Source organism: Heptranchias perlo, chromosome 24 (assembly GCF_035084215.1).
Source record: "Heptranchias perlo isolate sHepPer1 chromosome 24, sHepPer1.hap1, whole genome shotgun sequence".
In the NCBI taxonomy this organism is placed as follows: domain Eukaryota; kingdom Metazoa; phylum Chordata; class Chondrichthyes; order Hexanchiformes; family Hexanchidae; genus Heptranchias; species Heptranchias perlo.
The window spans coordinates 35,105,179-35,129,520 of NC_090348.1; the positions used below are offsets into that span (position 1 = coordinate 35,105,179).

Here is a 24,342-nt window from a genome sequence, read left to right on the forward strand (position 1 = left end):
CAGACCTCATTACAGCCTTGGTCCAAACATGGACAAAAGAGCTGAATTCCAGAGGTGAGGTGAGAGTGACTGCCCTTGACATCAAGGCAGCATTTGACCGAGTGTGGCACCAAGGAGCCCTAGTAAAACTGAAGTCAATGGGAATCAGGTGGAAAACTCACCAGTGGCTGGAGTCATACCTAGCACAAAGGAAGATGGTAGTGGTTGTTGGAGGCCAATCATCTCAGCCCCAGGGCATTGCTGCAGGAGTTCCTCAGGGCAGTGTCCTAGGCCCAACCATCTTCAGCTGCTTCATCAATGACCCTCCCTCCATCATAAGGTCAGAAATGGGGATGTTCGCTGATGACTGCACAGTGTTCAGTTCCATTCGCAACCCCTCAGATAATGAAGCAGTCCGAGCCCGCATGCAGCAAGACCTGGACAACATCCAGGCTTGGGCTCATAAGTGGCAAGTAACATTCGCGCCAGATAAGTGCCAGGCAATGACCATCTCCAACAAGAGAGAGTCTAACCACCTCCCCTTGACATTCAACGGCATTACCATCGCCGAATCCCCTACCATCAACTTCCTGGGGGTCACCATTGACCAGAAACTTAACTGGACCAGCCATATAAATACCGTGGCTACGAGAGCAGGTCAGAGGCTGGGTATTCTGCGACGAGTGACTCACCTCCTGACTCCCCAAAGCCTTTCCACCATCTACAAGGCACAAGTCAGGAGTGTGATGGAATACTCTCCACTTGCCTGGATGAGTGCAGCTCCAACAACACTCAAGAAGCTCGACACCATCCAAGATAAAGCAGCCCGCTTGATTGGCACCCCATCCACCACCCTAAACATTCACTCCCTTCACCACCGGCGCACTGTGGCTGCAGTGTGCACCATCCACAGGATGCACTGCAGCAACTCGCCAAGGCTTCTTCGACAGCACCTCCCAAACCCGTGACCTCTACCACCTAGAAGGACAAGGGCAGCAGGCGCATGGGAACAACACCACCTGCACGTTCCCCTCCAAGTCACACACCATCCCGACTTGGAAATATATCGCCGTTCCTTCATTGTCGCTGGGTCAAAATCCTGGAACTCCCTTCCTAACAGCACTGTGGGAGAACCGTCACCACACGGACTGCAGCGGTTCAAGAAGGCGGCTCACCACCACCTTCTCGAGGGCAATTAGGGATGGGCAATAAATGCCGGCCTTGCCAGCGACGCCCACATCCCGTGAACGAATAAAAAAAAAATACCAGAACAGCCCAGGTTGTTTCCCTCCCTCCTTCAGAGCAAGTGCTTGGTCTTCCCTTGGCAGCTCTTCATAATGGCACTCCTGAGATTGGTGATGTTGCCACATAAAGCCAATCGGGCGCAAACTGACGTCCTACATCTCACTTCCTGTTACTATAAATCAGAAGTGTGAGAAAAACCCATTCACCCATCAAACACATTCTTTCTGAAGCATGCTTTTTTTTGTTATTTAGACATCTACTTTTATTATAACTTTCAATCTCTTTCACAACCTGGGAAAAAAAAGTTTATAACAATGACGGAGAACAACCAGAGAATAAAAGTTAATTACAATACATGAAGGAAATCAAGTTTCTGTCATGCACTATTTTATATAATTACTAATAAACATTTGCCATCTTGACTAACAATTTTTCATACTTAAGCAAGAGGTACAAATCAACTACAGGATGTAGTTTTACACTGCTTGGACTTCGTACCTACTCCAATAGAAGTGTAGCTCAGTGCAAAGCCAAGTTTTACAAGTTCCCAGGTGGTTCTTTTAAAAACATAATTTTAATGTTAGTCGACAGCTGACGGACCCATTTACCCACCAGTTGCTGGTGACAAGGTCACATCCAAATTACACGCACAATTTGCATCGATGCAAAGTCAAAACCATTTTGCCTTAATGCAACCTTTTTTTTTTGTTTATTCGTACATGGGATGTGGGCGTCGCTGGCAAGGCCAGCATTTATTGCCCATCCCTAATTGCCCTCGAGAAGGTGGTGGTGAGCCGCCTTCTTGAACCGCTGCAGTCCGTGTGGTGACGGTTCTCCCACAGTGCTGTTAGGAAGGGAGTTCCAGGATTTTGACCCAGCGACAATGAAGGAACGGCGATATATTTCCAAGTCGGGATGGTGTGTGACTTGGAGGGGAACGTGCAGGTGGTGTTGTTCCCATGCGCCTGCTGCTCTTGTCCTTCTAGCTGGTAGAGGTCGCGGGTTTGGGAGGTGCTGTCGAAGAAGCCTTGGCGAGTTGCTGCAGTGCATCCTGTGGATGGTGCACACTGCAGCCACAGTGCGCCGGTGGTGAAGGGAGTGAATGTTTAGGGTGGTGGATGGGGTGCCAATCAAGCGGGCTGCTTTATCTTGGATGGTGTCGAGCTTCTTGAGTGTTGTTGGAGCTGCACTCATCCAGGCAAGTGGAGAGTATTCCATCACATTCCTGACTTGTGCCTTGTAGATGGTGGAAAGGCTTTGGGGAGTCAGGAGGTGAGTCACTCGCCACAGAATACCCAGCCTCTGACCTGCTCTCGTAGCCACAGTATTTATATGGCTGGTCCAGTTCAGATTCTGGTCAATGGTGACCCCCAGGATGTTGATGGTGGGGGATTCGGCGATGGTAATGCCGTTGAATGTCAAGGGGAGGTGGTTAGACTCTCTCTTGTTGGAGATGGTCATTGCCTGGCACTTATCTGGCGCGAATGTTACTTGCCACTTATGAGCCCAAGCCTGGATGTTGTCCAGGTCTTGCTGCATGCGGGCTCGGACTGCTTCATTATCTGAGGGGTTGCGAATGGAACTGAACACTGTGCAGTCATCAGCGAACATCCCCATTTCTGACCTTATGATGGAGGGAAGGTCATTGATGAAGCAGCTGAAGATGGTTGGGCCTAGGACACTGCCCTGAGGAACTCCTGCAGCAATGCCCTGGGGCTGAGACGATTGGCCTCCAACAACCACTACCATCTTCCTTTGTGCTAGGTATGACTCCAGCCACTGGAGAGTTTTCCCCCTGATTCCCATTGACTTCAGTTTTACTAGGGCTCCTTGGTGCCACACTCGGTCAAATGCTGCCTTGATGTCAAGGGCAGTCACTCTCACCTCACCTCTGGAATTCAGCTCTTTTGTCCATGTTTGGACCAAGGCTGTAATGAGGTCTGGAGCAGAGTGGTCCTGGCGGAACCCAAACTGAGCATCGGTGAGCAGGTTATTGGTGAGTAAGTGCCGCTTGATAGCACTGTCGACGACACCTTCCATCACTTTGCTGATGATTGAGAGTAGACTGATGGGGCGGCAATTGGCCGGATTGGATTTGTCCTGCTTTTTGTGGACAGGACATACCTGGGCAATTTTCCACATTGTCGGGTAGATGCCAGTGTTGTAGGTATACTGAAACAGCTTGGCTAGAGGCGCAGCTAGTTCTGGAGCACAAGTCTTCAGCACTACAGCTGGGATGTTGTCGGGGCCCATAGCCTTTGCTGTATCCAGTGCACTCAGCCGTTTCTTGATATCACGTGGAGTGAATCGAATTGGCCGAAGACTGGCTTCCGTGATGGTGGGGATATCGGGAGGAGGCTGAGATGGATCATCCACTCGGCACTTCTGGCTGAAGATGGTTGCAAACGCTTCAGCCTTGTCTTTTGCACTCACGTGCTGGACTCCGCCATCATTGAGAATGGGGATGTTTGCAGAGCCTCCTCCTCCCGTTAGTTGTTTAATTGTCCACCACCATTCACGACTGGATGTGGCAGGACTGCAGAGCTTTGATCTGATCCGTCGGTTGTGGAATCGCTTAGCTCTGTCTATAGCATGTTGCTTCCGCTGTTTAGCATGCATGTAGTCCTGAGTTGTAGCTTCACCAGGTTGGTACCTCATTTTTAGGTACGCCTGGTGCTGCTCCTGGCATGCTCTTCTACACTTCTCATTGAACCAGGGTTGATCCCCTGGCTTGTTGGTAATGGTAGAGTGAGGAATATGCCGGGCCATGAGGTTACAGATTGTGCTGGAATACAATTCTGCTGCTGCTGATGGCCCACAGCGCCTCATGGATGCCCAATTTTGAGCTGCTAGATCCGTTCTGAATCTATCCCATTTAGCACGGTGGTAGTGCCACACAACACGTTGGATGGTGTCCTCAGTGCGAAGAACCTAGTATAAGTGGCCTATAACCATCAACTATAATGACAATATTCACTCGTGACTACAGTAGAGTCATGCAAAATATGATATCCAGTTCATTTCACAGCAAAATAGTCAGATACCATTAAAAGACCAGATAAGCAGGTTCTTTCTTAGTCAAGTTTGGTTATGAATTCAACACCATTAAAAAATGATTTGGAGATATCACTTCAGGGACAGGAGCCACAGAAAATCTAAATAATAATCCAAATTCAATAATAAGGGCCTTCAAAAAAATATCTCCAAGAATATTTAATCTGAAAAATAGGCATTTCCTAATTTCTGACAGACTCCATAAAGAAGCAGTATCTACAGGAAGGTAACAAAATAGAATTTATAAACCCTCTTAAAGCAGACATCAGCTGAGAAAGGATAGGATAAAAATATAGTCAAGGTGATTTTAACCCACTCTGCTCAGCAGGAATGGAGCGGGGAGCAGTTAAAATGGAGCTGCTCCATTTCCCGCTCCATTCCCGATTTCTGGTTTTGATGGTGGATGAAGTGCCCAGCGGGAGACTCGAGCGGGGCGGCCGCACCGCCAGGTGTACCTGGCGGGAAGCCAGTTACAAAAAACTTTTCTTAGTGGGGCCTGAAGGAACAGGAGTACTCTTCCTGGCCCCACAAGGAACATCCGGGCTTCTACTGCCCCGGCCCCCTCTCTGCCTCAAGACCCTTGAAACACCGCCGCTCCTGGACGTGTCTTACTCAGCCTTTGTCTGATGCCAGCGGGAGGCATTTTGGCCGCACAAGTTTCGTCTTCCCCCACCTGGTAGCTGCCGCTTTCCGCTGGAAAAGGCTGAGCAGCTGACCGGCGGGATTCAAATGAGGCCCAGCAGTTAAAATCTGCCAGGATTCTAACCCTGCCGGCTTCCCACCGGGAGTTAAAATTGCCCCTAATGAGCTGGTGTAACAGGCGCTGTTAGGACACATATTTATATTCATGTTCCCCATATGAATTCCCTGCCTCAGCTGGGTTGTCTGAGGAGATGCTGAACAAGCATCAAAGGAAAATCTGACCATCAGTCGACAAGTGAAGTAGGAACTCTTAAGTCACGTTTAGCTTGATATTTGCTTAGCTGTATCATGTCCAGTAGTTCTAATCTCCTGGTTAAATACAAACAATAAACAAATTGAAGTCAATGGAAATAAAAATTGGGAGAGATGTAAAATGGGCTGCCGATTCGCTATCACCCGTTTTACATTATTGCACAGAGTCAAAATCTACACCTACTACTCTACCTCCACTCTGCTAACTCCCTTTATAATTTAAAAAATGAAATTCTGTACCCATCTTACCGGTCATTTTATCAGGGTGAATAAAATATAATACCTTATTCTATGTTCATGTGCTGTTTATTGACATCCTTGACTCCCTTTGTTAAACCAACTCCACAAAAGAATTATGACTTTATATGCATATTCTATTACATATTACAGCAAATCACTGCATTCTGTACCCTTGTAGTGACTTTTGCTGATGAACAAATCAAACAAGACAAAAAGCAATGAATGTGAAGAACAATTACAATTCTTTGGAATGACACAGTGGAAGGAATGGATTTTTTTAAACCTCTACAAAAAGCCTTCAAAAAAACCCTATGTTAGTGGCAATATCATCAAAAACATAAGGGCAAACTGCATAGAAAACCTACTTGAATTTTTAAAACATACATTTAAAGTGAAATTATCCTACTGTCTGAGACAATCATTACCTGTGCAGTTAAAAGCTCTCAAAATCTAATTTTTCAACACCAAGTATCTTATTCAAATGTTCCAGAGTTTATGGAAAAATATATTTCCATTCTGACAGTAAAATATCATTTTTTCAAGGTCGGAAATTAGTATTTCTATTGTCATCCTCTTTGATTATCAGCCAGTAATCATTGGGGGCAGGTAATTACATGCTGGTTTTCTAGATTGCATTGTGGACCTGGGGTGTGCATGCAAATTAGACATTTGGTGGGTGCAGGATTGACAAATCCTATCACTGTGCTTGCATATTAGTTGAAGGGTCACCAAAACTATCAAAATAATGTGACTGCAACATCAATTTAAAGAAGTGGTAACAACATAGAAAAACTGTTAATCCTTTAAGAGCGAAATTGTATTTGTACTTAAAAAGGAGGTTTGCATTAGAAAAATAGATGGAAAAACAAAAACAAAATCATGATTATACATGCATGGAGATGGAGAAATTGCAGAATGCATCAAATACATCATAACTAGAGATTGGTGTATTGGAACAAATATGAGGTTAACAGTCGCAGACTAGTAACTGTTTCTGCAATGAGCAGCCTTGCAGATTTGAAATCCAATGCCCAAAACAATTACAATTTTCCAACCATATCTGTCGACTTTGGCACATCTACCTGCTGAGAACAACTTCCTCTACTTGCTCTGGGTCAGTAACTTTGATATCTTCTGCAAAGATACTTGCAGCCAACTTGCAACATAAGGACAGCGTTGGCAGGCAAGGTCACTACCGCCCTCAACTGTTATACCTTCACTTCATTCCCAGCTAACACTGCAATATCAGCAAGGAGAAAGAAAGAACTTGCACTTATATAGCACCTTTCATATGCTCAGGAAATTCCAAAGCACTTCATGGCCAAATAATTATTTTTGAGCGTAATCACTGTTGTTATGTAGGCAAACATGGCAGCCAATGTGTGCACCACATCCACCCTCGAGGCAATGGAGGGATTTGAAGATGAGAACAATAAGTTTTAAATTGATGTTATGGGGGACAGGGATTCAGTGGAGATCAAAAAGGACAGAGATGATGGGTGCGCTAAAGTTTGGGAGCTAACGAGGCCTGTGAGAAGAGCATTGGACAAATTGAACCTTGATATACCAAAGTTGCAAACTTTGGGTTAAGTATGATGACCAGCTGCAGAGGGAGTTGGAATGGGTGTATGAAGCATAAAGTTTCTAGTGGGAAAAATAACCAACAGAGGGAATCTTTCCACTATGTTTATGATGTCACTGACCACATCACGATCAGAGGAAATCTTCCCGCCAAACCTTCCCCCACTCCATTGGGACAGAGCAGAGAGCATTACTCTGCATCTGATCTGTGCTGACACAAGAGCACAATAAAACCTACTGGACCAATTTTCTTGAATAAATCAACAACCATAACACCCGCAGCACTATCCTAGATGACACAATCTGCCTCAGCACAGACTAGGGATTAAATTTCCCACAAACTATATGGCTCAGTACCATGTCATGCAGTCCATTTACTCACTGAATCAAAGGGGAGCCTTGCAAAGATATTTTCCTCTGATATAAAAGCAAAATGTACTTGCTACTTGTGAAGATAAAGATGCAGGCTGTGGGATGGACAGCCAGAATGCTAACCATGGTACCATTGAGCAGGAGGGAGTTCGGGGTGAGGGGGGGACGAGCAGAATAGAAAGGTTGTAGTCATAGGGGATTCAATAATTGGGGGGTAGATAGCGTCCTCTGCAGATGTGACCGAGAGTCCAGGAGGGTGAATGCATGGCTGAAATACTGGTGTGGGAAGGAAGTGTTCCATTTCATGGGACACTGGCATCAGTACTGGGACAGGAAGGAGCTGTACCGTTGGGATGGGCTCCATCTGAACCAGAATGGGACCGGCGTCCTAGCAGAAAGGATAATTCAGGCTGTCGATAGGACTTTAAACTAGTAAAATGGGCTGAGGGATCTGGTGAGGATAACATAAGTCTGAAGATAAAAGAAATAGAAAATGAGAGTAAAGGTCAGACCAAGGTAAAGAATAAGGGTAATATAAACAGTCAGGCAACAAATACAGTTATAGAACATAACTGTCAGACTGGAGGGAGGTGTACAGTGACATTCCCCAGGGGTCGATACTAGGACCACTGCTTTTCTTGATATATATTAATGACTTGGACTTGGGTGTACAGGGCACAATTTCCAAATTTGCAGATAATACAAAACTTGGAAGTGTAGTAAACAGTGAGGAGGATAGTGATAGACTTCAAGAGGATATAGACAGGCTGGCAAAATGGGCGGACACGAGGCAGATTAAATTTAATGTAGAAAAATGCGAAGTGATACATTTCGGTAGGAAGAACGAGGAGAGGCAATATAAACTAGAGGGCACAATTCTAAAAAGGGTGCAGGAACAGAGAGATCTGGGGGTATATGTGCACAAATCGTTGAAGGTGGCAGGGCAGGTTGAGAAAGTGGTTAAGAAAGCATATGGGATCTTGGGCTTTATAAATAGAGGCACAGAATACAAAAGCAAAGAAGTCGTGATGAACCTTTATAAAACACTGGTTCGACCATAACTGGAGTATTATGTCCAGTTTTGGGCACCGCACCTTAGGAAAGATGTGAAGGCCTTAGAGAGGGTTGCAGAAAAGATTTACTAGAGTGATTCCAGGGATGAGGGACTTTAGTTACGTGGATAGACTGGAGAAGCTGGGGTTGTTGACCTTGGAACAGAGAAGATTGAGAGGAGATTTGATAGAGGTATTTAAAATCATGAATGGTCTAGAGAGAATAGATAGAGAAACTGTTCCCAGTCGAGAACCAGTGGACATAGATTTATGGTGATTGGCAAAAGAACCAAAGGTGACATGAGGAAAAACTTTTTTACACAGCGAATGGTTAGGATCTGGAATGCGCTGCCAGGTGGGGTGGTGGAGACAGATCCAATCATGGCTTTCAAAAGGGAACTGGATAAGTACTCAAAAGGAAAAAATTTGCAGGGCTACAGGGATAGGGCGGGGGAGTGGGACTAGCTGGATTGCTGTTGCATAGAGCCAGCACGGACTCGATAGGTCGAATGGCCTCCTTCCATGCTGTAACCTTTCTATGATTCTATGAAGTACAAAATGACTTAAAAATAAAGTAAGGGGAACAATTATTGAAAACATATTAAATTGCCTGTACAGCAATCTGCACAGCATCTGAAACAAAATGGGGGAACTGGAGGCAATAATTTGTAGCGAGGAGCCAGATGTGGCTACATGAGGAACATGACTGGCAGTTAAATAATGCAGGATATAACATGGCTAGAAAGGATAGAGAAGAAGGTGGGGTGGGGTAGCTGTACTAATTAGGGACAACTTAATGGCAATAGAAAAAAGGGATATAATTAACATTGTGATCGAAACAGAATCCATATGGATTGAGACAAAGGATAATAGGAGTTCGATCAAGTTAACGGGTATATTCTACAGACCACATAGTAGTGAAAGGGAAGTGGAGGAAGAAATATGTAGGCAAATCTATGCCACGAATAAAAAAAACTGAATAATAATCATGGGAGATTTCAACTACCCACAAATAAACTGGCAAGAAGAGATAGGGAAAGGGGAAAAGGGAATGGAGTTTTTACAGTGTGTTCAGGACTCCTTTCTTATCCAGTATGTGAGAAGCCCAACAAGAGAGGAATCACTGCTGGATCTAGTAATGGGAAATGAACCAGAACAGATAAGAGAAGTAAGCATAGGGGAACACCTAGGCAATTGCGATTATAACATAATAAGGTTTAAATAATGATTGAGAAAGACATAAATAATACCAAAGTAATAGATTGGAAAAAAGCTATTTTGAGGGGATGAGTGTGGAACTAGGGAAGGTAAACTGGAAAAAGAATTTGACAGGCAAAGAGGTACAACAGCAGTGGGAAATATTTAAAACGGTGATCAATAGAGTTCAGGAGAAATATATTCCTCTAAAAAGAAAGAACAAACTAGCCAACAATGAAACATCATGAATGAATAAAGAGATAAGGGTAAAATTGAAACTAAAGAAAAAACATAGACAATAAAGGAGAGCATGACAAAAGGAAATACGAAGAGGTTAGGAAAGAAGTAAAAAAAAATTAGGAAAGCAAAGAGGAACTAGAAATTAACTTATCAAGGAATATAAAAAGAAATACTAAAGTGTTCTATAGACACATAAACAACAAAAGAAAGATCAGGATAGGGATAGGGCCACTAAGGGATGCACAAGATAAACTCACAGGTAATGACAGCGAAATGGCAGAAATATTGAATGGCTACTTTGCCACAGTATTTACCAGGGATCTAACAAGGTGGGCATGACATTAGAAGAGATCAAAAAAGATATAAAAACATTTAAGATAGAAAGGGAGGAGATAATTGATAAGCTAATTAAACCTAGAGAGGACAAAACCCCTGGACAAGATGGATTGTATCCGCACATATTAAAAGAAATTAGGGAAGAGAGAACAGAAGCACTATTAAATTTATATAAAAATTCTTTAGAAAACATAACAGTGCCAGAGGACTGGCGGACAGCTAATATTATCCCCATATTTAAAAAGGGAGTTAGAACAAGTCCAGGGAACTATAGACCAATTAGCTTAATGTAAGTGGTAGGAAAGATAATGGAATCTTTACTCAAAGATGTAATAGAAAAACATCTAGAAAATGAAAATGTAATAAAGAATAGTCAACACGGATTTCAGATGGGAAAGTCAACCTTATTGAATTCTTTGAATAAGTAACAGAAAGAGTAGACAAGGGTATTGCAGTAGATGTAATATATTTGGATTTTCAGAAGGCCTTTGATAAGGTACCGCATTGTAGACTAAGATCAGAGCATGTGGAGTCAGGAGACATGTAGCAGGATGGATAGCAAGTTGGCTACAAAACGGAAAAGAGAGTAGGGGTTAAGGATAGCTACTCAGACTAGCAAAAATTGGGAAGTGGTGTTCCACAGAGAGCGGTGCTGGGACCACTGTTGTTAACAATTTACATCAACGATTTGGATTTGGGAATCGGAAGTACAATTTGAAAGTTTGCTGATGACACCAAATTGCAGGGTGTAGTTAATACAAAGGAGGAATGCATCAAAATGCAGGAGGATACTAAAAACTTGCAGACTAGGCGTGTATGTGGCAAATGAATTTCTATATAGGTAAGTGTGAGGTGGTGCATTTTAGTAGAAGGAATAAGGAGACCACATACTGCTTGAATAATAAGAGACTAAATGGGATAGAGGAACAAAGGGATCTAGGGGTACAGATACACAAATCACTAAAAGTAGTGATGCAGGTTAATAAGGCCATAAAAAAAAGCCAATCAAGCACTGGTGTTCATTTCTAGAGGGCTGGAATTGTAAAGCAGAGAAGTTATGTTAAACTTGTATAGAACCTTGGTTAGAGTAAACTTGGAGTACTGTGCACAGTTCTGGTCTCCATACTATAGAAAGGATATAGATGCATTGGAGAGGGTGCAAAAAAGATTCACAAGGATGATACCAGAATTGAGAGGATATACTTATCAGGAAAGGCTGACAGGCTGGGGCTCTTTTCTCTAGAAAAGAGAAGGCTGAGGGATGACCCAATTGAGGTCTTTAAGATAATGAAAGGATTTGATAGGGTAGACATAAAGAAAATGTTTCCACTTGTGGGCGAGTCCAAAACTAGAGGCCATAAATATATAATAGTAGCTAATAAATCGAATAGGGAATTCAGGAGAAACTTCTTTACCCAAAGATGGTAAGAATGTGGAATGCACTACCACAAGGAGTAGCTGAGGCAAATAACATAGATACATTTAAGTGGAAGCTAGATAAGCACATGAGGGAGAAAGGAATAGAAGAGTATGTTGATAGGGTTAGATGAAGTAGGGTGGGAGGAGGCTCGTGTGGAGCATAAACACCAGCATAGACCAGCTGGGCCGAATGGTCCTCGATGTAAGAATCTGTTATATAATGTAGTCTGAAGCTACCATTCTTACATTGTTACTATCTTCGTGAGAAAAATGTTTGACAAACCTTTTCTCATTTGTTTGCAAGAACACAATGCATTCATATAAAACACATCAAAATGCACCATTTTGTGGAATGTCATTTTGCTTCTACCTCCCCAAAGGTCTGCCAAATCATTTTTACAGAAGTTACCTCAACCCCTGCACAATGTTTAAGGCTGTACATACAGAAGTGTGATCTACCAATGACTATGTTTGAGGTTTACAATGCAGACAGACAGCTGAGTGAAAGTAAATCTTCAAACCTATAAAATAACAGAGCTGTTGCTCTGTGTGTATGCCTATGACTTAAATAGGGAAGTGTCAAGTGAAATATAATTTATTTATTATCTTCCAACACAGATCACCAGTGCCATCTGGTGCATGTAAAAATGAGGAAGGTTACAGTTCTGAGAGACAAGTTTCTGTGGATTACTTTCAGGTGAAAAATATTTGGATAGAAGCACAAAGATGTACATAAAAACTGTGTTATATGCACAAAAATGTCAATAATGGGGTGGGGACCTAAATATATATATTAATTTTATACTAACATAACAAAGGCAATCAGCAGCGTCCCAGGGAATGATAGTGATGTGATGGAATGCATTGAAAGATGCTGCAATATAATCCAGTTATCAACAAGTTTTTCTAGTTATTCTGATTGTTTAATGTATATTTTCTAAACTGTCCCCTAATTATTTTCTAAGAGTTTTAATAGTATTTACAAACATTATATTGCTGAGTATTTTTGGATGGTACAGAAACAAACTACAGTCCAGCACCACCCCAGAAAAACTGAGAGTTTATAATATTTTGGTTATGGTGCAGCAGTTGTTGTAGAGTTGAATAAATGACCAATTTACAGGTGCTGCAATTCAAGTCTTTCATTTGTGTGGTCCACAATTAACTCTGCTTTTTTATAGAAAGGAGGCATATTTTAAGACCGCTGAGTTTAAGAAGTCTATTTTATTAGTTTTTTCTTTCCTATATTTCACATTTTACAGGTTAACACACGTGAATGGCTCAAATACTGATTTACATATATAAAGTAGCAGTCAATGTTCCCTCATTCATCAGCAGTCTATCTTCCCTCATTCATCAGCAGTCTATCATTGGATCCCATGTAACAAATTAAAAAGGATCATTTATAATTTTTCAGTTCTGGCTGTTCATATAGATTTTCTGCCATTGATCAAGCCGTTTTTCAGAAATAAAATCAGGTCTGATGAAGGATCTCATCCAAAACATTAACCTATTTTCTCTTTCAGATGATGTCTGATCGGTTGTCCTTCTTCAGCACTTTCTGTTTTTCTTTCAGATTTCTGGCATCTACCATCTCCATTTAATCGCTGTCTTTTTGAATATCCTTGTTTCTAGGTAGGATACACCACAGAAGAATTGCGTAGGACAACTTCCTCAATGAAGAAAGGGTGAAGGTAGCTAATTTCTTCAATCTGAGAAGAGCACAATGGTACATCTTCCAGGATACAAAGGGATTGACCAAGGTCTTGCCACTTCCTCTAAACACATTCAGGAAGCTTTTTCATCCCGCTAACCAATTAGGTAAAACTTCTTTCTCATAAGATTACATAGGTCCAACTATTGTGGTAAATTTAGATGTGATTCTGATTTGTGCAACTATTTACAAAATCTTTTAAAAAATCTTAGGAGGAGGTTATAATTTCAGCAAAACTACTGAATTTTTGCGGAATGTTGGAAGAAAGATAGAAAGACTTTACCTGACAATCCCTTGGCCAGAACAAATGTTTTCTTAAAATATAAAAAAGCTTCTCAGTGTAAAGTTAAATATAGAAAACTGTTATTTTTCATATTCAAATGTAAATACGTCATGTTGTAATATATATACACATTGTCTTAATTGGCCATCAAGGTCTTTTGAAATCAAAGTTGAATTACATCACTGAATGAAATCTATATTTTGTTATTTCTGTTAAAATACTTATTACATAATAATCGGTACTAAATTTTTAAAAACACAAATATAAATACATCATTGGCCATGTTCCCCTTTAATATGACAGGTGCATTTGTAGTCGCGCAGTTCCTCAATAATTTAAAGCAGTGTCAAGCACCAAACAAGTTTAAATGAAAATAATTGGAACACATCGACAGTTTAAAAAGTCTTCGTTTAATCTACTGCTAACTTTTATTTATAGAGCTCCTATTATCACTTTTATGAGAGGTTTAGTATAATTGCAGCGCAGTTTTAGTCTTTTAAAAAAAATTACCGACAATAAAAATTTTCTCTGCAGGTAAAAGGACAACCCCTTTAAGAGTGCAGGGACCGTCTCTACTGCAGACCTGTTAAGATAAGCGTCACGTCTGTCACTTGCACTTGATATAAAAACACATCACAGGTACATTTTATTTAAAAAGAGAGATATGAAAAGAGGAATGGTAACAGTCCTATTGTCCTAGGGCTACATCCTATTCGTATATTACAAGGGGATTGATTTCAACTTAACTGCGCAAATCCCTTTAATTTCTTTTTGCCATGACCTCTTAAAGGGGGGGGGGGAAATAAAAGGCGCCATTTGGCAGATTTAAAGGACCATCACCCGGGTCCACATTCCAGATTTTTTTTGTTACTCAAAAATATAATGTGCGGCAGAGAAAAAAAAATGAGAGCATTTGAGAAGAGACAATTCTCGGAGAAATACCTACCCTTCACTTCTCTCGTCAGCGTCTCGGCGCCGAGTGAAAATCCCCCCCCCCACCACCCACAACCACCAAACGTTAAACCGAACAGGCGCGTGAAAGGGACGACTCGAGCTCAGTCCCGGCGGCTGGTGCTGCTGCTCGCCGCGCGTGCGTGAGCGAGAGCGCGCGCAGGATTGTGGGTGTTTTTCCTGGCTGCCGAGGCGCGCGCGGAACGAAGGTAAGGAACCGATGGAACCATCGAGGGTTAAAAAATTTAAACAGCAACCGTTAAAAAAAAACAGCGGCCAGAAAAAAGCGGCGTTTTAACACTGCACCACACGACGCTCTGTCTAACCTTCTCAATGTATATCTCACCATACAGGTTCGGCGGAGAGGAGGAGGAGGAGACGGACGATAGAAGAGACATTTTTTTTAAAGGGTTGAAAGTATATATATTTTTATATATAATATATATATATACACACACACAATATATAAATTATAATTATTAATCATGTCGGTGAGGGAAACGTTCAATCCAGAAAATTATGAGTTGGATAAAAATTTTCGCCTGACCCGCTTCGCCGAGCTCAAAGGGACGGGATGTAAAGTGCCGCAGGATGTCCTACACAAGCTGCTGGAGGCCCTGCAGGAGAACCACTACCAGGAGGATGAGCAGTTTCTCGGGGCGGTTATGCCGCGTTTGGGTAAGTGCATTTGTTTATGGAGCATACACTTTCTGGAAATGTTTGCATTGCAAGTGCTATTGCACCCCCCCCCCCTCTCCTTTAATTTTTTTCCCTTTACCTTGGTCTATGGTTATTACTTCCCTCCACTGTGCTGTTGTAGCTATGAGCCACCGGTAGGGTTGATTGGAAACGAGGTGAAAGCGCGCTTCAGTTCCCTCAAACTCGCTTTAATTAAAGAGGCCAGGCACTGTTTTTGTTTTTAAACGAAATTATTCGGGGAGACAGGAGGTCATTCCAATGGTTGCATTCTTCAAACTTCTTTCCCCTTTCAGATTTTGCATATTTTGAACTAAATACTTCTATAAATTATACGGCGGTTTTCAAAAAGTGTGGTAATCAAAACCCTGTGCACTGTTTGAGTGAGTGAGTGTGTGTGTGTGTGTATATGTATGTCTATTTTAAAAGTTGTACAGCAGTAAAATTCATTATTACGCCTTCAAACCCTTGCAGGAAATAAGCATAATGTGTATATTTAGAAGAATCTATCATTGTTTTTAATCAGTTTAGGCGTTCTGTTGTATTAATTTATTTTAACAGTATTATAATAGAATATGAGTAAACAATACAATTGTTAACCCTTTGCAGATTTAATAGAATTTAATTTGAGATGAAATTACTATGTGATATGAGCATTTTCCTAACACTTTTTTAATATCGTTTCATTGCATGTTTACATTAAGGATGGGAGCTTTAGGAACTAATCTTTAGGAGCAATGTTGGTCATTTACAAAGTTACTTTGCTAGTTGATTTGGTTAAGACTTTGGTATTGGAGAAATTAATTAAATTCTCTTGTTTGTTTGAAGTGAACAACATGTACTACTGTTACTTCATTGAATATTGACTGTCACAGTGCTGGCATTATCCAGGAATTTGGTATCCCTGCCCATTTAAAAAGAATTAGCTTGCATATTGAAACTCTGAAGAAACAACTAATAATTGCAGTAATGCTATTGAAATGTCTGCAATGGCTTTTACTGTATAGAGAAAATATTAAAATGATAAATAACTTCATAATTCTTTGCCATTATCTTTTTTCTCATTCTTAACTTTTACACATTTTTGCCTATACCCTTTTTTGTTTTACTTTTTTTTTTGCTTATTTTGTTTTTAACATGGATCTGGGACTTCAGTTACATGGAGAGATTAGAGAAGCTGGGGTTGTTCCCTTAAGAGCAGAGAAGGTTAAGGGGAGATTTAATAGAGGTGTTCAAAATCATGAAGGGTTTTGATAGAGTAAATAAGGAGAAACTGTTTCCAGTGGCAGAAAGGTTGGTAACCAGAGGATATAGATTTAAGTTAATTGGCAAAAGAACTAGAGACGAGATGAGGAGAATTTTTTTTACGCAGTGAGTTGTAATGATCTGGAACGCACTGCCTGAAAGGGTGGTGGAAGCAGATTCAATAGTAACTTTCAAAAAGGATTTGAATGAATACTTGAAGGGGAAAAATTTTCAGGGCTATGGGGAAAGGGCAGGGGAGTGTGACTAATTGGATTGCTCTTCCAAGAGTCAGCGCAGGCATGATGGGCCAAATGGCTGCCTTCTGTGCTGCATTATTGAGTGATTCTATGGTAGGCTTAACATGTTTTGTGTGTCTCTATAAACCTGCCATAAATCTTGGAGCTAGAACATTGAAACTTGATCTAGTCAGGTCATTAAAGCAGCCAAGTCAGATTTCTGACATCTTTTTCAGGAAAGTGCAAAGTGACTGAAATAACCTGGTGGCCCAGGCAAGTGGAGGTATCGAAATGAGTTATCTGTTGGTTTTGGCCTGTCAGCTAATTCTGGAAGCATTTTCTTTGGTACTTTTTTTTACCATAATCGCACACCCTTTGGCCTCGAGGATGGTCTAGTGACCTACTTTCAGCCCTTTGCCATTGCTGTTCAATAGCTGATTTCTCAGAAATATACAAGAGCAGCCTGAACTGATTGACCATCAATGTATTTATTAGTTCATGAAGTGTCAAGCAGTTGAGTTTATCATCCACTGTAAAGCTTTATTCACATTAACAACCTGGTGAAATTGAGATTTCTGTCTTATTTTTAGTAAATAGTTACAATGCTTGTATGGCATTTATGTAGCAAATTACTGTGTCCTTTGTAACCGCAGTGATAGACTGGCCAAAAACTGATACATAACTCTTTGGTGCCTTACTTTAAAAGTAAATAGTTGTGGGGGAAAAAATTTCACAGCTTTATTTTAGTTTGGGGCAGAATGGTCAGTTTATGTATTCCTGTTGACATAACAGTTGCAGAACTACTTCATTCAATGCAAATGATTCAGAGGACTGGATTTTTTTGAGGTCCACTTTTTATCATTACTACCATGCTTGCTTCCTGTCCATTGTGACTTTAATTTGCAGTTTATCTTCCCCCGCCCAACCTTGTTCATTTTTCTACTTATTCTTACGGTTTCACAGCTGTGCTATGTGCATGTCCTTTGTGTTATCTTTTCTTCAAGTATATATTTTTCAGATCATTGAGTAAAATTAATAACATTTTGTTCATCTGTTTACAAAGCAGTAACATTTGAAAAGAAGCAAAATTAATTATTGAAAAGCAACTGCTTGCAGGTCATTCCATTATAACATTGCAATTTTATATTAAAGCTGTAACTGCGTTTCAAGGCTTGAGATTGACATTTTTTTGAGCAGCGCCTACTGTTCCTTGCCCAAATACCACCTTGCTTGTCTGGAATTCGTTTCCAATGAAATCCTGTCTTTTGTGTGGTAATTTCACAAATTGTCCTAAGATGTGGTGTAACAATTTTTCTTTTTAACGTCTGCAAGTAGTCTAATTTCATGTGTTATAACTAGTTTATGTAGTCATTCTTTCACTATTCACTATCTTGAAGTTAGAAAGTATTCTGATAGCAATTCCCCAATACCCTCAAAAGTAAATTTCATCTGGTCAGATGGTGAGAGTCAGCTGAATATTGTACATTGACACATGTTGGAGCTCCAATATCCTAACATGGATTCACATCCCTGGGCGAAACTTTCAACTTCGACCTGTGCGTAAAATGGATGGTAGCGGATTGGCTGCCCTTTATACACTCTGCCTGATTTGGAAAGAAAAATCAGGCAGGAAGATCAACGGGTGGCCGATTTGCTAATGCCTGTGTTACCTATATGCAAAGTTGAAAGTTCTGGCACATGACTTCCCACATGATTAGTTCCTGCTTTGAAGTGTGTTGCTGTGTGGAGGGGATGAGTAAAGGCCAAGTGACAGGCAGGAGGATAGTGCATGATATGGCTAAAATTTAGGAAGAAAAGATGATATCCAGGAAAAAAAAACATATAGCAGCATTCACTTTCCTTTTCTGTGTTTTTTTCTCTTTTTTTTTTCAGCAGTCTTCCAGTGTTTGTCTGCAATCCTTCAGATTTTTTTTCCCTTTTCTCGTACTGTCCAACAAGGGGTGCCATCAGAAATTAGTCCTACCTGGTAATCATAAGCCCCCATAGAAGAGATTGTTGGATAGTAATTGGGTGGGATCACAAGTTGATTTAAACCCCCACCCCCCCATAGCTAATGAATGTTTATCAATTAGCACAGATCAGGGATCAAACTTGTGACCTCCCTGATCTGTATAGTTGAAGGCCACATCATGTGATTAATTCATCCATAGTTCTTGCCAGGATGCAAGAGGTGGCCTACTGTTTTGGTGATGAGATATTGATACATACTGTGGTTTAATGTGCTGATGCAAATACGTGCAGACTTCATAGTTTCTAAGCCAACGACAGCAATGGTCTCTTATCTCGATAAATTAAGAATCTTACAAAAAATACATTACTGGGTGGGAAATTCTATAAGTGGTATTACGCACATTAGAATGTATTATTGGAATTATAGAAAGAAACAACCTGCATTTATATAGTGCCTTTCATGACCTCAGGATCTCCTAAAGCGCTTTATAGCCAATTAAATACTTTTGAAGTGTAGTCATTGTTGTAATGTAGGAAATACGGCAGCCAATTTGCGCACATCAAGGTCTCACAAACAACATTAAGATAATGACCTGAATCTGTTTTTTGGTGATGTTGGTTGAGGGATAAATACTGGCCAGGACACCAGGGAGAACTCGCACCTTGAATAGTGCCATGGGATCTTTTACAACCCTGAGAGGGCAAATGGAGCCCGGTTTAACGTCTCACCCGAAAGACAGCATCTCCAAAAGTGCAGTGCTCCCTCGGTACCACATCGAAGTGTCTAGTCTCTGGAGTGGGACTTGACCCACAACCTGACTCAGGTGAGAGCTACCACTGAGCCAAGGCTGACACCCTAGTACAGAATCAAAAATTCAGACATTCATTTGCATTGCAATTTTAATGTTGATGGCAAGTTGTGAAACTGAATTTTTAAAAATCATCTGTTAATTTGCAGGCAACACTAGAAAATAATCATATAAGATACTGAATTGTTGTAAAAACCCACATGTTTTCAGGGATGGTAACCTGCTACCCCTCAATCTTTTCTGGCCTACATCTGACTTAATTTCCACACTGGCTGACTCTTATTGCGCTCTGGCCACCCAGGGATAAATACTACCTTGCCCATGTTGCCCACATCCCAAGAACAAACTCTATCTAACTGCTCTGGGATGAAGCAAAGTGAAGATGCTCTTCTCCAGGAAGTTTCGTCACGTGTCCTGCCTCTGCATTTGCACTATATAGTTATAATATGGGAATACTGCTTTGTATCAACGTTACAGGTATAGTGTAAATGAAAGCTAACTTTGATTCTTGGGTGCTCTTTTTGTACCCAGAAGTTCAAGAAAATTGGATGGAGACCATCTAGTCACTCGTAGTGCTCTCCGGTTGTCAAAATTCAATTCGGGACTTTAGGCCCTCCTTTTGTATGCTCAAACTTTCAACAAAGTTACGTGCCCTAATCGGTAACGTCCTTCCTGAATTCTTATTCAATCAAATAAAACTGTTCAATATTGTATTTAATGGTTATTACTATTGATCTGCAATTATGATCCAGCCATTCCTAATTACTCATGTAAGAGCTTAGAAAAGAGTACTCTGTTTTTAAGAATATGAACAAAAATCGACCAAGTCTTACCACCAGCTGGTGTGACTGGAGTTACATTTGATCTTCTTTCCAATTATGCATCTTTTAAGTTTTGTACTAGCTGGACTAGCAGTAACCTTGAGAATGCTGGTGGGTCTGGGGAAATTCCATGCTCGCTAAGCCAGCCTTTTCGTTATGGCCTGTATGCCAAACACTAATTACAGTAATAGCTACTCAAATGGCAGGAGTAAACATGTACAATTAAATAATAGGCTTTTCGGTTTAAGTCCGTATAACCCAAGAACCCCTCTGTTCAGATCAAGTCTTTGAAATTGGTGTTTTTTTTAACACTGATAAAATACCTAAAATGCATTCTTTCAATTTGTCCAAGTACTCTTGGCTTTTAATGATTTTTATTATTAATAACATTGAATTATGTTTTTGAGCTTCCTCCAAATTAAGAGGCATTTACGGCACGGAATCGTTATTTGCTTTTGATTCCAGCACTTGTAATCCCCAGAATTAATGGCTACCAGTCGATGTATGTTTGGACTGAACACAGCTGGTTCTACAAGGTGAGTAAGTCTTGAAATATTTAGTCTGATTTTTACTTTTTTTGACAATAGGAACACAAAGCACCAAAAAAATGAACGACTGATAAATTGACCAAAATAAGATGAAATACTGGCAAAAAATTAAACATTGAAAACCGGAAAGCCTAGTGATTAAGACTTGTGCTTCCCCTTTCACTATTTCTTGCTTTCTTTTTTCTCTCTCCTTTCTTCAGTCACTTTTTTTCTCTCTCTCTGTGCCCAGCATTGCATAAAGAATGGCTATGTGGAACAGCTAGAGCTACTTCCACTAATGGAATCACACTATCAAAAGTTGATGCCTTCAGAAATAGATGGGGGAGGGATGGAGAGGAAGAAAAAAGTTTTTTCTGGCAATTGGTTATAGCAGCTCCATCCATCCTTGCAGCAATGCGTGAAGTAAAAAGTCAGCATTGTATGGAAACTTGTACATTGGTTTATTGTTTAGATAATGGCTTTAAAAAATCTTTCCCTTTGTAGCTTGAAAATGTTTGTTTACATTGCCATGACCACAGAACAGATTATAGGGTGAAACCAAGCGTATGTCAATAAATGGGTGGTTGAACATTACTCACTTAAACAATGTTATAGGCTGGAGTGTAGGATGCTGCTTGTATTTGGAATGTATGTTGCTGTTAACACTACACATCAAAAAGTGAATGTGTGTATTAAACAAGAGTTCAAACCATTGTAGTAAAGGTAGCTTTAATTGTACAAGATTGCCCTTTTTAGGGCTAATATAACATTTTTAATTTTATACTTTTTTGAAAAAAACACTTTCATGTTGGTCCATTAAAAGATCTTTCCCTACCTTTGACTCCATGGGTTTCTGTGGATCTGGGCGGCACTGAATATTTTGTCCTGATGTTTAAGTAAGGATGCAGATTTTTTTTTTAAACAGGCTGTTGAGTGTATAGGGCACTTTGGAGGTGTTCAGTGCAGCAATTATGATCAAAGATCAATAATTTAACAAATTATGCTTTGAAGGGTTTCACTAATGTGGTATATTTCAGGACATTCTATAAGTTGAAGCAGATTTAACGTTGTGGAAACAATTGGCTTGGAAGCATGCAAGACCACTCTAATTGGAAAAAGCTTCATTTAAGATTTATTTCTGGCCGTCAAGATGTTAGATCTTTGTAGTGCCATAGCAATCTAAATTGGAGTGGAGCTCTACTGTTTTTTGGGTGCTAAACGGAAAGCATCGATAAAATGGTTGTACTGTAAATTAATCACTTCACACAGACATTTTAATGAGTTTAATCTGTTTTTGTTTTGTAAAATAAATCATTGGGTATTAAAAAGTGAATGTAGTTTTTCTAAGTATTTATAACCCTGGTACCCTTTGACTTCCAAGTATCATTGGTTATTCATGTTATCCTCTGGGCAGCATCATCAGTGTTATCAGCCACTGCTTGCATGCAATTCTATTTCAGTATCATATTTGTGCAACCAGTATGATTTCTGTTAAGTTACTGGATACACCTGAATCTGTTTTGAAATATGAATTTCGGTGATACAAAGCAGTTCTGTACTACTAGCAGACCATTGGGGTTCCATTAACTGGACAGCCTTGTGGTATGCTGTCTTAGAAATGTGAAAACTAGGAAGGTTTCCCACTCTCAAACAATATGCAGTATCATTGATGGTAGGCATGAGAAGTTTCAAACTTTGGCTACCTTCTCAAAGGAAGATACCATAGACCAGTGAACAAAAAGGACTTTTTTAATGACTGTGGGCCTTTTTCCAGCTGGAGTTAGGTTTAGAAATGCCCAGTTATTTTCATTTTTACCCTTTGCATCCAACGGAGAATTTAGCTTCATCTTGGCAGATTTTAATGACCAGTATCCTAACCATATGTTTCATTCAGTTTCCAGATCTGCTAATATTGCAATTGTGATCAAGAATCTGTCGAATACAAATGTGACTTTTTTTTCCCAATTTAATATAGTGATGTAATTTCACTACCCTGACAGGAGTGTTTTTTGTTTGCATTTGGCTGAATAGACTGCATCTACTTTCACTGTGACTTTACTATGTATCCCAGGCTGAGCATGATACCTAAAAGGCAAAATAGGTGATCACCAGTGTACGTTTGAAAAGAGGATTCTGTAATTTTACAGGAAATAGTGTATTGTTCTATTGCTCTTATTGAACTGAAGACTAGGTGGAGAAGGAGAACTTCTCAGGAGAAATAAGGGTCAAAAAACTTTTATAAATGTTCTTTTAAAATTCAAATAGCCAAGTGGGGAAAAAATTATTTGTAACATATTTCTTCCTGATCAACTAAAAAAAAATAGGGATAGTGCCTTGGAGTTGCATGCAAAAATTAGTCTACTCCATCTTAATTTTTCTGTAATATAGTGATCTTCTGTGGTATTGCTCATGGTCAAAAAAATTGACTTTGTGTAACTGTGTCCCTGCTTATCTCCACCATATAATTTTTTGACTCTTACTGATATCTTCCAATTTCTTTTGATGGCTCTTCCTATATATATTTTACATATTTTCTCGTTGAATATTTATTTTGACTCACATATTTTCCCTTTTTGGGAATCTCCTCATCTCTACTCATGTATTACCTGTGCTTTCTCTACCCATATTTATTTGATTTTGTCTGCATTTTTATATGCCTCATGCACTTTCCTTTTATCACTGTCTGTTTTATTTTCTCATCTCATTCTTGGGGATTTGGGACAGAAGCCAGGGCTTGACAGCAGAATGATGCTTATGCCAGAATTGGGGAAGGAGTAGGTCCTTCTTAACTGTACAAGTGATAATGCATTGTCACATTGGTCCATACTACACATAGCCCATGCTAGCAATCAGATAAGGAGTCAACTATGAACACTTTATTAGAGAGCCAAGTTATTAATGCCAATATTGTAAATTGTTGTATAAACAGCTAATAGATTAAAAATTATTATTAAAAACAACCAATAGAGTAATATAAAATTATTAGCAGAGCGGCACCAATATTCAGTAAGTTAGAGGTTATGCTGTTGGAAGGGAGAGAGTGCACTGAAGGAATTTGGAAAGAAGTTTGTAAGAAACTTCACGCATCATCAATATTTGTGATGAACACCATTAATTAGACCATGTGTACCCCAATTCTCCAGTGGCATATTTACAAACACTTGCTGGAAAACTAATTAAAATACACCACAATGAGCACAGCGAATTAGAAGGGGCGCAGCCAAGGACGTGTGTCTACAGGGAGATGGCGACAGTGTTCCCCACCACATGCACTTTGTTGTTTGGGTCAGTACCACTTCTGGAGAATAGAGGACCTCCCCACTATTAAATGAGCCTGCCACTGTGGGAGCCAAATAATGCAACTGTTTGATTAGTTTGGATTTAACATGCCCCCATTCAAAAGGAAGAACTAGGTCTTGG

At 40.3% G+C, this 24,342-nt stretch overlaps 1 protein-coding gene across 1 annotated transcript in view; it reads left to right on the plus strand.

Moving 5' to 3' along the window:
- The first annotated feature begins 14,735 nt into the window (after window positions 1–14,735).
- The window catches only part of sephs1 (selenophosphate synthetase 1), a 40,714-nt gene continuing 31,107 nt past the window's right edge, over window positions 14,736–24,342 (plus strand). The window contains exons 1-2 of the mRNA XM_068005061.1: window positions 14,736–14,826; window positions 14,971–15,295. Coding sequence (XP_067861162.1) covers window positions 15,103–15,295 — 193 coding nt within the window. The 5' untranslated portion in view covers window positions 14,736–14,826; window positions 14,971–15,102. The remainder of the gene's footprint in view (window positions 14,827–14,970; window positions 15,296–24,342) is intronic.